The 13,989-nt window shown below is 38.3% G+C and overlaps 1 protein-coding gene across 1 annotated transcript in view; it reads right to left on the reverse strand.

Moving 5' to 3' along the window:
• ANK3 (ankyrin 3) overlaps positions 1–6,384 on the reverse strand; it is a 469,334-nt gene extending 462,950 nt beyond the window's left edge. Inside the window, exon 1 of the mRNA XM_070432806.1 lies at positions 5,899–6,384. Coding sequence (XP_070288907.1) covers positions 5,899–5,961 — 63 coding nt within the window. The 5' untranslated portion in view covers positions 5,962–6,384. The remainder of the gene's footprint in view (positions 1–5,898) is intronic.
• Positions 6,385–13,989: the final 7,605 nt, after the last annotated feature.

Below are 13,989 nucleotides of genomic sequence, written 5' to 3' on the forward strand. Positions count from 1 at the left end.
GAAGGGATTTCAAAACCGTGGAATATCAGTGCCTCGCTTTAAAAGCCACCTTTGGAGTCTGTGCCCCAAGGCTGTTTTACATTAAATAAATTTTTATCAAGTTTCTTCTGTTCTCTTTTTAATAAATAATTTAAAGAAAATCTCAGGGTAAATCTACCTCATTCAATTAGATTTTGACTAGTAAAAGGCAATATTATGTTGAGAGTCTATTATTTTATGAAATTCTGAAATCAAGAAGTAATCTCCCTTAATCCATTCGATCTCTCCCTACAAAAAGGAAGTTCCAAACCCACAGACACCCTGTGCAGAGACGACATGGAAATCCACATATGAAAATGAGCAAATTCCAATACGAAATTCAAGAAAATACCATTTCAAGTTAATTCTTTGCAGGAGTCAAAATTACTGCTTCATGGATATTTAAACTATAAAGTTAATAGCATTTGTAAAAGTAAGATAACAATCAAGAGGAAAGATAATAGAGAATTTTAAAATCTTTAAATTTCTAGCTACCTAAGATTAAGAGAAAAAACATCTGACAGTGATACATACAGTGAAACGGAAAGTATATAAAAGGCACTGGACCTGCAGGGTACCATTAGCCCCTCAGAAGTCACAGTGCACTGGACATGTGACCATGCTCAGTGAAGGATCATTTAAATAACTCAGCCTGCTCATCAAGGAAAGACTTTGAGGGGTTATTTGCTTGTAGAACAAAGTGAGCAATGTGAGTGGGGGCCAAACACACAAATGAAAACTAGAGGGAACGCATGTGATGGGCGCTCAAGCACACCATCATTTTACAAGAGGACACCACATACTCCAGGCACCCTCATCAAAGCGCCTAGAGCCAAAGAAGAACCCAACAATGAAACCCCAGCACGTATTAGTCAATGCCACCCCAATACATTTAATTTAAAAAAGAAAAAAGGAACAGCAGCATCATTAGAAATAATGAATGAAAATCAGAAATAGGCATTCATTTGACTCTCCCTTAAAAAACCAATATACATTTGGGTAATTTAAGCTTCATCAGAGCATAAACAAGCACAGCTCTCACACATAAGGCAAGCACATGGGAAGAGAGAGACTGGGAGAGATAAACAAGAAAAGAGGGAGGGAGCGCGGGAATGAAGGAGAGAGGGAAGGATGGAGGAAGGAAGGGAAGAGAGAAAGTTGTAAAATCCGCCCTCAAAAAAACCCCACAAAAACACAAACTATAAAAACCAACTTAAGTAAAGTACATTATTTTTTAATTATTAAGATGAAAAAGGAAACTGAACTGAAATGGTGAAAATGCCTTTACTGAAGTTCCCTAGAAAAAAGCAAATTCACTGCTATGGGGCTCATTATCTATCGGGGTATAAATATCTGAGTATTTTTCTCCAATCTGTCACTAAAAAAAAAAAAAAATCACTGAATGAAACACTCAAGGGACCAAGTCTACAGTAATCACTGGCAATGAAACTATATGACATATATTCCTACCAGATGGAATAATTATGTGAAATAATGACCTTGTATCCCTACCACATACTAGGGATGTTTTTCTCAAAAGCAAATCTGACTTGGCTATTCATCTCCTCAAAGCATTTTGGTGAATGCCAGGACTAAAAAGAGACTTTTGAGATGGTCCTTGTCTTTTCTCCATGCTTTGCATCTTGGCAATAATACAACTCTGTACTCTACACTCCAACCACACAAAAAATGTTTAGATTCCTGAACAAACCAGGCTGCTTCAAGTCTTCCTCCCTCTTTCATCCCACACTCTCTGGAAGCATCTGACCCTCTGGGGGACACTTGGGAAACACACATCCTTTTAACATCAATGCAAGCATGCCTCCCTCTGTTTATCCTTCCTAACATCATCCTCAAATGGCATTTACCACTCCCTTCTTTCTGTCACTGATGGAACTTGAATTCACCTTTGTTTGGTACCTTTCATGCTTTCTGCATGAATTGGTTTAGCATAGCTGGCTCTGGCCCAGGAAATGAAGGCTCTCCACTACATAGCACCCACTGAATAATTAAATTAATTGAAAGCAATTCAATCACCATCACATGTTTAATTAAGCATCTTTAAGTTGGGAACCTGGACAACACGGCCTTTTTTAGATGCTCCTATGGACTGAATTGCATCCCTCTCCCAATTCATATGATGAAGCCCTAACCCCATCATGACTGTATTTAGAAATGGGGGTTTGGGGAGTAGAATTTGATGAGGTCATATGGGTGAGATCCTACTCCAACAGGATCAGTGGCCTTAGAAGAAGAAGAAGAGAAAGAGTTATTTTTCTCTCTCCACTTGCCTATGCCAAGAAAAGGCTATGTTAGCACACAGCCACTGCAAGAAGGCAGCCATCTGCAAGCCAGGAAGAGCTCTCGCTGGAGCCCAACCAGGCTGGCACCCTAGTCTCAAAATTCCAGCCTCCAGATAAAGAAAGAAATTTCTATTGTTTAAGCTACCCAATCATGGCTTTTTAAGCCACACATCCTTAGCTATGAATCCAGATGCAAAATAAATAAAATCAGTAAATGTCACTTTTTACCCTTAATTTTTAGTGGTTAGGTAGACCAGCACTTCTGGCATTATAATACCAGGTGGACAATATGTCCTCATTTGTCTACTAGAGAATCAGTCACTCTATAGTAAGTTTAAAATTCCATGACGACAACACCTTTGAGGTTAGGAGTAATCATTTTAAAACCTCTTTTGAAAATATAGTCTTATTAGTGATTTTTATTTTACTCTCATAATATCCCTAATAGCAGTACCAGATACATGATCCCCATTTACAGATAGTTTGATTGTCCTTCCAAAGACAAGATAGCAAGTTAGAAGCAGGACTAGGGTAGAACTAAAGTCACCTGACTTTTAGTAAGTCCTTTCTTGTAAACAGAATAAGGAGAGATAAATAGCTACAAGATGTGGACATACACACATACTCTTTTCACATTCCAGAATAAGATCTAGAAATTATTAGAAGAAAAACATTTCCTAACATCAATTTGAATCCTTATATTTCTGAGCAAAATACTAATATTAACTGTGTGTTAACAAAGAAGTAACATACTAGTAATGGTTCCATCACATTTATCTCACTGACTCCAATACTAAATATGCCTCATGAGAGACTTTATACCCAAATACCTAAGCATGTGATCTGTTCTGAAAACACTCAATACCAATGCATAATTTTAAGGCAATTTTGAGATATATTCCTATGCAAAAAGAATTCCACACTTAATGTTAAATCAATAATTCCATAAATAACTAGGAAATATTTAAAATACTTAGGGAGCTTGTTGGCATAAAATTTGGCAGGTTGCATAAATTTCCCACATGAAATGCTTTCATTTGACCACACCACCAATGCTGCATAAAGTGTAGGTCATCTGGAACACCCAGAGTCCTTCTGAAATATTTGCTTCAGAAAGACAAGGAATACACACACACACACACACACACACACAGAGAGAGAGAGAGAGAGACAGAGAGAGAGAGAGATGGAGAGAGAGAGGTATATATGTGTGTGTGTGTATATCCAAAAATAAGATATGCTTTATCCAATAAATGTGAGGAAAAAAGGCCTATTAAGTTAAAAGATATCTCCTTGATATATCTGCTCTAACACTGAAAATTATTGGTGTATTCTGGTCAGTAAAAGGCATAGATAAATCAACGAGACACTTATTTAGTGTCAACTGCATACAGAGGGCATGCTGAGTGCCTCCTGATGTGAATATCATAGGTTCAACATGAACAAGGGAATAGAGCAGGTACATGATAACGTGAGAAAGAATCAGAATGTGTCAAGTGTCCTGACAGTACAAGGCGCTGTGTCAACGCAGAAGACTGACTGAATTCTAACCAGAGAAGATGTCAAGGTGGCAAGATCTGAGTTGGACCTTCAGGGCTTGGTAGGATTCCACCAAGCAGGCTGGCATAGAAACGCCTTCTCCAGGGACAAGGAACAAGCATCTGGAGAAAGAGATTAACTCAAGGACTGATAAGAATCTACTTTGGATGGAGTCAGATGTGAATGAAGTAGATGGTGAAGGGGGGAAAGCCTGGAATGTGGGAATGAAGGGCCTCAAGCTCAGTGGTCACGAATTTGGACCTCACTGAGCAGGCAGCAGGGAGTGTGGAAGGTAATGGGGCACAGTGTGATGATGAAGGTTTTCATAAAGAGTACCCTGGCAGCCATTGGGAATGGAAGGGAGAAGGATTCAAAGCAACTGACTTAATATTGTGCTCTGAGTAGGATAACTTTATATGAGGAGAAATGGAACACAGCTGGGGAAATTTCAAAGAAGAGAGGAAAAGATGTCCATGTTAAAGGATTCCACATAAAAGCTCAATGATTTACAACCGGCCCAGCCACTGCTCACTTTAATCTGGATTGCACTGTCGTGGCTCATGATGTCTGCCTGGGCTCCCCATGACACTGTGTGCAGAATCATGGTGGAGCCTGTCAGACACTTCAGGCCATATCTCATAAACATGAGCAAAGCTGACAGCTTTCCTTGAGACTAGTACCACTACGCCAGGCATTAAACAAATGGTTCCTGCTGTGCAGCTGTGGCCTGCCCCCTTGGGAAATCTGAATAGCACCTTTACAACATCATCAACCCCTGCTGAGACAATATTCAAGAAGTCAAGACTGACTTAAAGCCAGTCTGCACAGCCTCCCCATCTGTAGGATGTTGAATCATTGCCCTAGAATGCTGGCATATTCATAAACGTATCCTCAGGGTCTGCTGATAGTAGCTCCTTTAAGAACACCATATTCAAATGAATCTTTCATAAATAATAAACAGATTGTGAAAATATTTTAAGTGCCTGACAATTCAATGAATGGTTGAAATCTTTATCTTCTCTACTACAACCATCCATTCTCTACGTGTCCATTGACAGAGCATACATCACATTGGGTCAAGGAAGCATTTTTAAAGGGCCACAATGACATATAACAGCCCTAGTAATTAAAATATAGTATCTGAATATTTTGATTATAGATTAAACATATAGTACACATTTTCCTTACGTAGCTATGAAATATAATCCTATTTTAAGGATTTGTTTTTCTTTGTTTTACAGATACACAACTGTCTTTTCCATTGGTGGCACGCCCTGTGAAAGCCAGTATACACCACAATGAATAAAAAGCAAATGCTAGACCTAGGGAATTACCTCCCCCATTTCAAAATGCATTAAAAAGTTAGGAGCACATTTTAAGACACACACATTCAAGAAAATCAAAATGAACATACAGGTTTATAATAATCATCTATTTATATTTTGAAGATTCTTTCATTTACATGGAGAAGAAAATTAATTTCACAAATTATAATAAACAAATTAGGCATATGGCTGTACAACTGCAGAGTCAATTGCAAATTTGTAAGCCATAAGCTGATCAATAATTAAAATGGAGTTCACCTCCATACCATAATCTTAAAGTGTAACTACAGGTTTCCCTAAGTTTGCCTAAAATATGTGTTCAAGCTAAACATCTATAGCATAATAATATTCATTAGTAATTATGCCCTGTTGATTAACAAGCATTCTGGAAAAATTTAAGGGGTAGAAAAACACATCCACCCACATAATTAGGACATGTGTTTACTTAATAATCCTGAATATCAGTATGAAAAACACACCACTTCAGTGAATCTAAATGACTATATTTAAATAGTTTAAATATTTTAGCAATGTATCCGAGTTGTGATGTTTTTCTCCAACACAGAACACACCCATTAATAGACCAGAAAAACAAAAGCATTCTGATTCTAGCAGCTTCTTCCAATCCAGTCCCTTCACAATCCAGCTAGAAGATCACTTCCTCCCAGAGCCAGAGAACAATACAGAGAACATGTTGCTTATTCATTTCTTACCTTTTTTCCTTTCCTTTTCCTATGAGCAGGTTTTGCACTTTTCTCCTTTGGTTCTTCACTCATCTTTCCTTTAAATCAGGTGAGTTGATCAAAGACAGGAGATCACTGCCCGTATTCCAACATCCAAAACCACGACAAAGAGTCAAAGCATTTAGACCAAAGTCCATTTACGGGGCTCCCAGGGAAGCCGCCTCTGCTTACACCCAGCCCTGCTGCTGTCAGAGCCGCGGGCGGCTAATGTAGCCTGTTCAGCTTTCCTCCGGCAGAAACTGAGTGTTCTCTACATCAAACAGTCAATAATTCCTCTAACGAAAATCAATATTTTAGTCTCTCATTTTTGACTCATCATTACCCTGAGATAAAATCTTGACAAGACTTTGTTGCTTGTTCCTCCACAGTGATTCCAGCCTGCAAATGGTGAGAGAGAGAGACAAGAGACACACACACGCACGCACACACCCTCACACACACAGAAATAAGCCACAGACTGCTGACAGGTCTCCGAAGCCTTCCCAGAGGCTGATCTGCTGCTTCGCGCAGGCTGAGAAGCCGAATGTAAATTGCTCTCAGTGCTGTGAGCCTCCCATATGAACACATGTGGTGAATACATCAGGGCATACCAGAGGAGGAGGCAGTCCAGAGAGTGATAAAAGATCAGGTTACTGGTTGGTAAAAAAAACACTCCGTGATTCAAACAATAAAGAGCCTTACTACAACTAGAGAAACCCAAGATTCCACTTTCTCCATTACTTTTTTTATGAGCTAAGCAATAGGCAAATGGCCAATTTTCAGCTCAAGATTTCTAAGGAAGGGCTAATTACAGAAGGCCCCATATCTAATTTGCTATCATTTTTAATCACTGGCTTCCTCCCATGAATATACCAACCAACCAATCCCCCAACAAACCAGAAGCCATCCAGAATATTCAGGAAATGCTAAGAGCAAGCGGAAGGAACGTTCTGTGCTTCCCGACCATGTTTAGGGCAGTGCCACTCTCAGGTCTAGGTATACACTCCATGCTTCATGCCATCCTGAGACCCAGGCTTCAGGATGTTTTCTGAGTGTGTGTGTGTGTGTGTGTGTGTACACGTGTGTGCATGTATGCATGTATGTGTGTGTGCTGTGTGTGTGCTGTGTGTGTGCGTGTATGTGTGTGTGTGTGCTGTGTGTGTGTGCTGTGTGTATGTGTGTGTGTGCTGTGTGTGGTGCATGTGTGTGTGTGTGTGTGTGTGTGTGCGCGCGTTGGGAGGAGGGGGCATTCACACCTTGGTGGAAACTCCCTCCCCGGGCCTTCTATCCATTTAAACATAGCTGAATTACCCTCAGAAGCTGTCATTTAAGCATCTCTTAAAGAGTGCCAGGTACATTCTGATTCAGGGAGGAGCAAGGTTGCACGAGCTGCCACAGGCAACCACTAAGATCAAAACAAGTCTCTCTGAGCAGGTGATTAACACAGGTGTAGAGAAGGACGACAGGAACATGTGGCAAGGAAGAAAAAGTGGGAAGAACATGGAGAAAAGGGTCAGGTCCACCCTTGGGGGCCCAGAATTCAGGGGGAAAATCATATTCTTTCCTCACTCTAACATTTGTACTCAGGAGGTACTGGGTTAAAATCAATGCTAACATTTGCATTCGGGAGAAATTGGGTTAAAATAATATAAAGCACAGCCTTACAGGGAAAAAGGACATAACAAGGGCTAATATTCAGTGCTGTGTGCCAAAGGATTTGACACTGTTTGGGGGAAACAATGCTTATAATATTGAGCCAAAAGGACAGATGTTTATGCTAAAAGATTCCCCATTCTTTACCTATTATATACAAAGGGGGGTTGTCTCTACAGTATAAGCAACTAACACTCCTTTCCCTACCCTTCGAACCACCAGTCCCCCAGAAAGGCCTGAGTATGAGAGATCCTTGAGATGGCTTCCCCACAGCCCAGCAGGCCAGGGACAGGGGTGCGAACGACCCCACAAAAAGCTACATGGTTTTTATGAACTGTGGGTTAGCTACTAGAGCTTCTTTTCCACTGTGAGATTCCACACTACTTAATGACAATGACATACATCTCCACACCACAGTATGTCTGGTGTGGCCAGAATTCTAAATGGTGTCAGGCATCTACTCTCACCTTCCAAGTTTCGGTTTAGACTTTAAACTGCTACCCACCCACAGTTCCCATTTTCTGCTACTGTTCCACAATGTTCCTCTTGTCTTGCAATAAAAGATAGAAAATCAGAATGTGGCAGAAGAAACCTTTCAACTTCCTCCAGGATTCAATTCTCCCTCATATTCAAAATACGGGGAAATATAGGGGACCAGCAGTACTTGTACCACCTCTATCATTCGTTTACTTCCATCAGATAAACCTGGGTTTGTTAGTGGTGGACCTTCTGAGGCACAAGGATAAAAATTCTGTATAAGGTAAAGGATATAAGCAGGTGGACAGAGTCAGACTATCTAAATCTTTGCATTATTCATTAGTCAAGCAACAGAGATAGTGCCTCCAACTATAGAAGAGTTTTGATATTTTGATTCCTAGTGTCTAAAGAATTACTAAGTTGAATCACCTCCCCAGAAAAGTCTTTGGCAGCTCTTTACTGAGAAGCCATAGAGTGTGAGCCTATTTTCTTTTCTTTTTTTTAAATCAAATGTGCATAAAATTGAAACTAAATTTAGTTTATTCATGTACAAATTTTTTAATTAATTAGGATTTTAGATCTACAAAGTAAAACCAACAGGAAAATGTCTGGCCGAGTACACAGCAAAGAATGTGTTTGGGGAAAATATCATTATAGTAACTTTTAAACTATAAAAGTGTTTAAATTGATGAAAACTTTAGGAAATTGGTGAAGTAAACGAATTGGCAGGATATGAATGAGATTATGACTGAAGATGCTTATCTGTCCATTTCATTGATAAAGCATGAACCTGACTCTATTTACTTATATATACAATGCGTTTATTATAAGCTAAAGTGCTCTCTGCTGGTTGGATGGAAAAAAGCCCAGGAGATTTAAAGAAAGAATTAGATGGCAAAATTCTACAAATGATCATTTTAAGAAGGAATTATTCTTACTGATGAGGAACTCATAAATCTGATCGAATATACTTCAAGGTGTCACATTATATAATCGGACCTGGTAGAAAGCCCAGTTTTGAAAATTAATTTTATTTTTATTTTTTAATATATTTTATTGATTATTCACAGAGAGGAAGGGACTGGGATAGAGAGTTAGAAACATAGATGAGAGAGAAACATCGATCAGCTGCCTTCTGCACACCCCCAACTGGGGATGTGACCGCAACCAAGGTACATGCCCTTGACCGGAATCGAACCTGGGACCTCTCAGTCCACAAGCTGACGCTCTATCCACTGAGCCAAACCGGTTAGGGCTAAAAATTAATTTTAAATTATCAAATAGTATATTTAAGTAGCAAAATATATAAGCTATTTTAATAATAAAAGTATGTGATGTATAAGATATTTTATTTTCTGTACCAATAACTTGTTAAGTTCTAGACTTTTTAGAGTGAATAAATTATTACATTCTACGAATCTAGAAGGCTAAAAGAATTTCTGCGTTAAAATTGAGGGCTTAAGACATCACAAAATCAATATTCATTTAATTTCTAAAAATATGAAACATTTTCACTTTGTAAAACTTAACATCAAATTTCATTTAAAGGATGAAAATTAAAACAATTCAGACAATAGAAAACCTATTCCTTATTATTGTTTAATGGTCTTTCTAACACTTGTACTCTAGAAATATGCAATCACAGAAATACTGATTGTTTTTAATACCCAAAGGTGTAGCAAAGCATTTCAAATTAAAACTGCTCTGGGTAAAGAGTAATTGGATTGATCTAAAAACAGACTAGGGCTGATTACTTGTTCTCAAAATGTTAAATGTTAACTACTTTTCAATGGCAATCTCTTTTTTATCCAAATTATAAAATTCCCTCCGCCCTTGAGGAACTTAAATTTAGCCTAAGAAAAAACTTACATGGTAAATACACTGAAATTACCAACCTGGAAACAAAACTCTATTCGGTCAAGATGCCAGAAAGGAAAGATAACTGGATTATACTGCTCCCAAGCAAGACTCCGTAGAACTGACTGCCTAATTAGAGTTTACCCCAGATAGAAACGATCATAAACTAGTTGATACAGATCTACTGAGACAGTTCTATTTTTAAATTAAATAACTCGGATAAGAGGACAACAACCAGTGCCAAGTTAAGTCTCGTAGAACAGATCTATTTTTAAAATGAAAGTAGCTTACCATAGGACAAATAACTGGTCTAGGATTATCAGGAAGCAAATTTAAAAATATATATTCTGCATAAAATTCACTTGAAAACCCTATCACTGAATATAATTCCTTGACAAAAATTAAAGTACAACACTAGTGATAAAAGGAAAACAGTTTCCATGTAAGTTCAGCAGAAATGCCCATATGAATAGGCAAATTTTATTTTTAAGGTTGGGACGTCATGTACTTACTGTAAGTTACACGGCTAGTTGGCAAGCTAAAGTAATTGCTAAATCTAAATCATTCCCTTGACACCATTCCTTAGTCTTTAATGTTTAAAATACTTGTAAAGTTAAAGACAAAACTAGAGGCGAGCAAGCTGCTTTTCCACAAATCTCTTCAGAGAGCTGAGTGAAACATTGAGGCCTTGTTCTCTCTTCGTCCACCTGTGGCCTTGACAGGTCTTCCCTGAGGTCACCCAGCTAGTTAATAGCAGAGCTGGGACCAGGAGCAGTTCTACTGACCCCTCCTCAGAAGGGCTTTCTTTCCCCTACACCGGGAACTCCCAGAGAGGGGAACACCAACCCACAGGGAGGTTTGAGATAATAATCAATGGCAAGCAAACTTGTGTTCAATAGTTATGCATTTGCCTTAAATTAGAAAAATATATACAACTAGGGTTCACTGGGTGTATCTCATGGAACCTTCACTGTGGGGTTCCGGTATTTACCTTGCCCTATTTTGTGTGAATGCTGGGACAGAAGAAGGAAACAAGAGGAAGAGTATGACAGGAAACAGCTGGTTGCTTCAGGAGCCCACAGTCAATCTTCATCCCACAGAATTGGGGTTGCCTTAGGCTAGAGCTGATCCTTGGGTTTCTTCCACCATCAGCACCACTATTGTTTTATCCTCCTGCTTGCCCACTACTTCAAGTGATGTCCAGGAGCTCCTAAACTCCTGGGCCATCCCTAGTTGATGATTTATAAATATGAAACATATCATAATGTAGTTTTATGTATCAAAGCCATTACGTTTTACACAATGTATTGCTATTTCTAATGTGAGTGAAAACATCTGAATAAACACACTCTATGTATTCAAGCTTCTAGTCTTCTTTGAGTCTGCAGATTGAAAAATGACATGCAGTAACATTTGCACATCTGCTTAGAGCAACTCAAAATTCAGCTAAGTGTGGGAATGAGGTGAAGTAAAATAAGACCAGGAATCGACTCAGTTTTCAGCCCCTTCTCAAATACCCACATGATTTTAGTGATGTATAATGGCTATCGGTACTACTCATTAATATTTTTAATAGAATTCCTTAAGCCTAGATTTGCTCTAAGCAACATTATCTGTGAAATTACAGGTCTGATGAGCTAGTTCCATTCTGACAATGCTTCAGGCGGGTCCCTAGCAGGATTTTCCTGCTTTGTTCTGGGTGTTCTTTCTTTCCTGATTATTCAGCCATGTGCCCATTAAAATGTAATGATATAATCACAGTAGATTAGTGAAACAGAGAGACAAATGTTCAAAAAGATAGAGCCTGTAAATGGGTGACGTGTTTTTTGTTTATTTTCTTCCCTGAATCTTTGCATGTTCATCAGTATGATTTTCTGAGCAGGGTCATTTCTTTCGCTAGGATAACAATTCTCTTTAGAGGCTTAGAGATATTTACAGGCCAGATACCCATCCTTCTATGAGTCATTCTTTTGATCTTCCTCAAATCCATGTGTTTTACATAATAACAATAGAGATCCTAAATGATTTTTTTTTAAATCATAAAACTATGGAGACAGTTTCTAAAGACATTCCCTTGCTTTGTAAAAGATAATCTCTATCAATATTAAAAGGATTAAGAAGTATGATGCTTATGTTAGGATCCACACCCAAATGGCATTAGTAGTTCTGCTGGGTTTTCTTTCTTTTCTTTTTCTTTCTTTTTTTTTTTTTGTTAATCCTCACCAAGGATATTTTTCCACTTATTTTTAGAGAGAGTGGAAGGAAGCGGGAGAGACACAGAGAGAGAAACATTGACGTGAGAGACACATCCATTGGTTGCCTCCCGCACTATCTGGCCTACAACCCATGTACATGCCTTTGACCAGAACCAAACCTGGAAACCTGTCCTTTGGCTGACACTCTATCCACTGAGCCAGACCAGCTAGGGCTGGGTTTTCTTTTATTGTTGTGAAAATACTATGCAAAAAGTGGTCAGATACAGCTTTATTGGTGTTCCTTTTCATCAAATGTCCACAAAAACAGCTGTTTCTCAACTCTCCACATTCAATCACTATAGTAATATTGAGACCCTTATTTTTTCAGCTACTAAAACAAAGGGGTAAGGAAAAAAGTAGATTTTAAAACCTTTTACCTTAAGCTAGATCTCAGAGTATATTAGAATTTTATATTAATGTTAATGCTGCCTTGATTAAAACCACATAGTGGCAAATATGTCTGTATGCATTCTACTTATTACCTTATTTTGCTTAATAATTATTGGCACCAATGCCTGGAATCATCTGTTCATGGAAAGAAGGAATAGACTTGAGAGATGTCTCTAGCAGCGAAATAAAAAATAATAATAATAAAGGAGAAACTACAGTAAAAGAGGAATTGGTTGTTGAAGCAGAGAGTTTGTGGGATAAAGATCATGACAGCTGTTCTAGGAGCCTCCTGCCTCACCAGGATGTTGCCTCATTGAGCCCCATGATCATGACCATATTGGAATTAAAGCCAGGCCTAGGCTCCAGCCAATGATGTTTTCATCAGAGCATGATGAATCCCCAGATTACTTGGAAGTAAAAAATTATAAAATATATTCTTAATTTTAAGTTTTTATTGGTTGCCACACATACTCTGGGTCTGCCATGTTCCCTTACCCCATTCCTCCAACCAAATATGTGAGACCACAAATGCCTCTTGAAGTGAGGGATCCCGGGGAATGTCCATCCTGTCAGAATCCTCCTCATATTATTTTTGTACTGATGCTTTTGGCATAAAAATACACCTCTAATTTTAAAGGGTTTGTACATTCAAGACAAGCCATAAGGATGACATTCCTCCAGAATTTATCACTCATTATCAGTCTAGTCATTCCTCAGCAGTGTTTAAGGATGTTTACTCGCACCTTCATCAACTTAAGTCAGCGTCGGTCTTTTGTAATATTTGCCAAATTGACAAAGGAAAAATATTATCATGCTGGGTTTTAATTCACATTTCCCTGCTTGGTAGAAATGCTGAATCTCTTCATGTTTACTAATCCCTTTCATTTCTCATTCTGTGAATTTTCTTTTCATGGCTGTACTCAAGTCTATCAGGATAATAATAGAGGTGAGTTTCTTTCTAGGTCTAAGAATCAGAGAAACACATAGCCTCTACTCTAAATCAAAACAAGACATCTACATCAGTTTCCAAAAAGTCCTATTCAGATGACTGCCGGCGCACACACCATTTTTTGGCATGCCATCTTTACTTAACTGAAACCCAGCCTTGCAATAATCAACATGTCCAAGTTCTGTTCCTTCCTAACCCCCTCTATAAAAAATTTTTAAAAGAACAAGAATCAAGAATTTTCCCATATAAATTAAGGTTATGGTGACACAATTCATCTTCATAGTATGATTCTGCATAAGAACTTATGTTCTCTGGGATTACTCACCACATCTTAGAAAGTTATTACGAAAGCATTCCAAATAATTAATCTTGGTGTGCATGCATTCTTTTTATTATTATTATTATTGATTTTTTTTGTTAGAGAGAAATAAAGAAAAGAAGAGAGAGAGAGAAACATCAATTTGTTGTTTCCCTCATTTATGCAGTCATTAGTTGATTCTT

Source organism: Myotis yumanensis, unplaced genomic scaffold (genome assembly GCF_028538775.1).
Source record: "Myotis yumanensis isolate MYYU_CA2020_CCGP unplaced genomic scaffold, mMyoYum1.0.hap1 SCAF_13, whole genome shotgun sequence".
Taxonomy (NCBI): Eukaryota; Metazoa; Chordata; class Mammalia; order Chiroptera; family Vespertilionidae; genus Myotis; species Myotis yumanensis.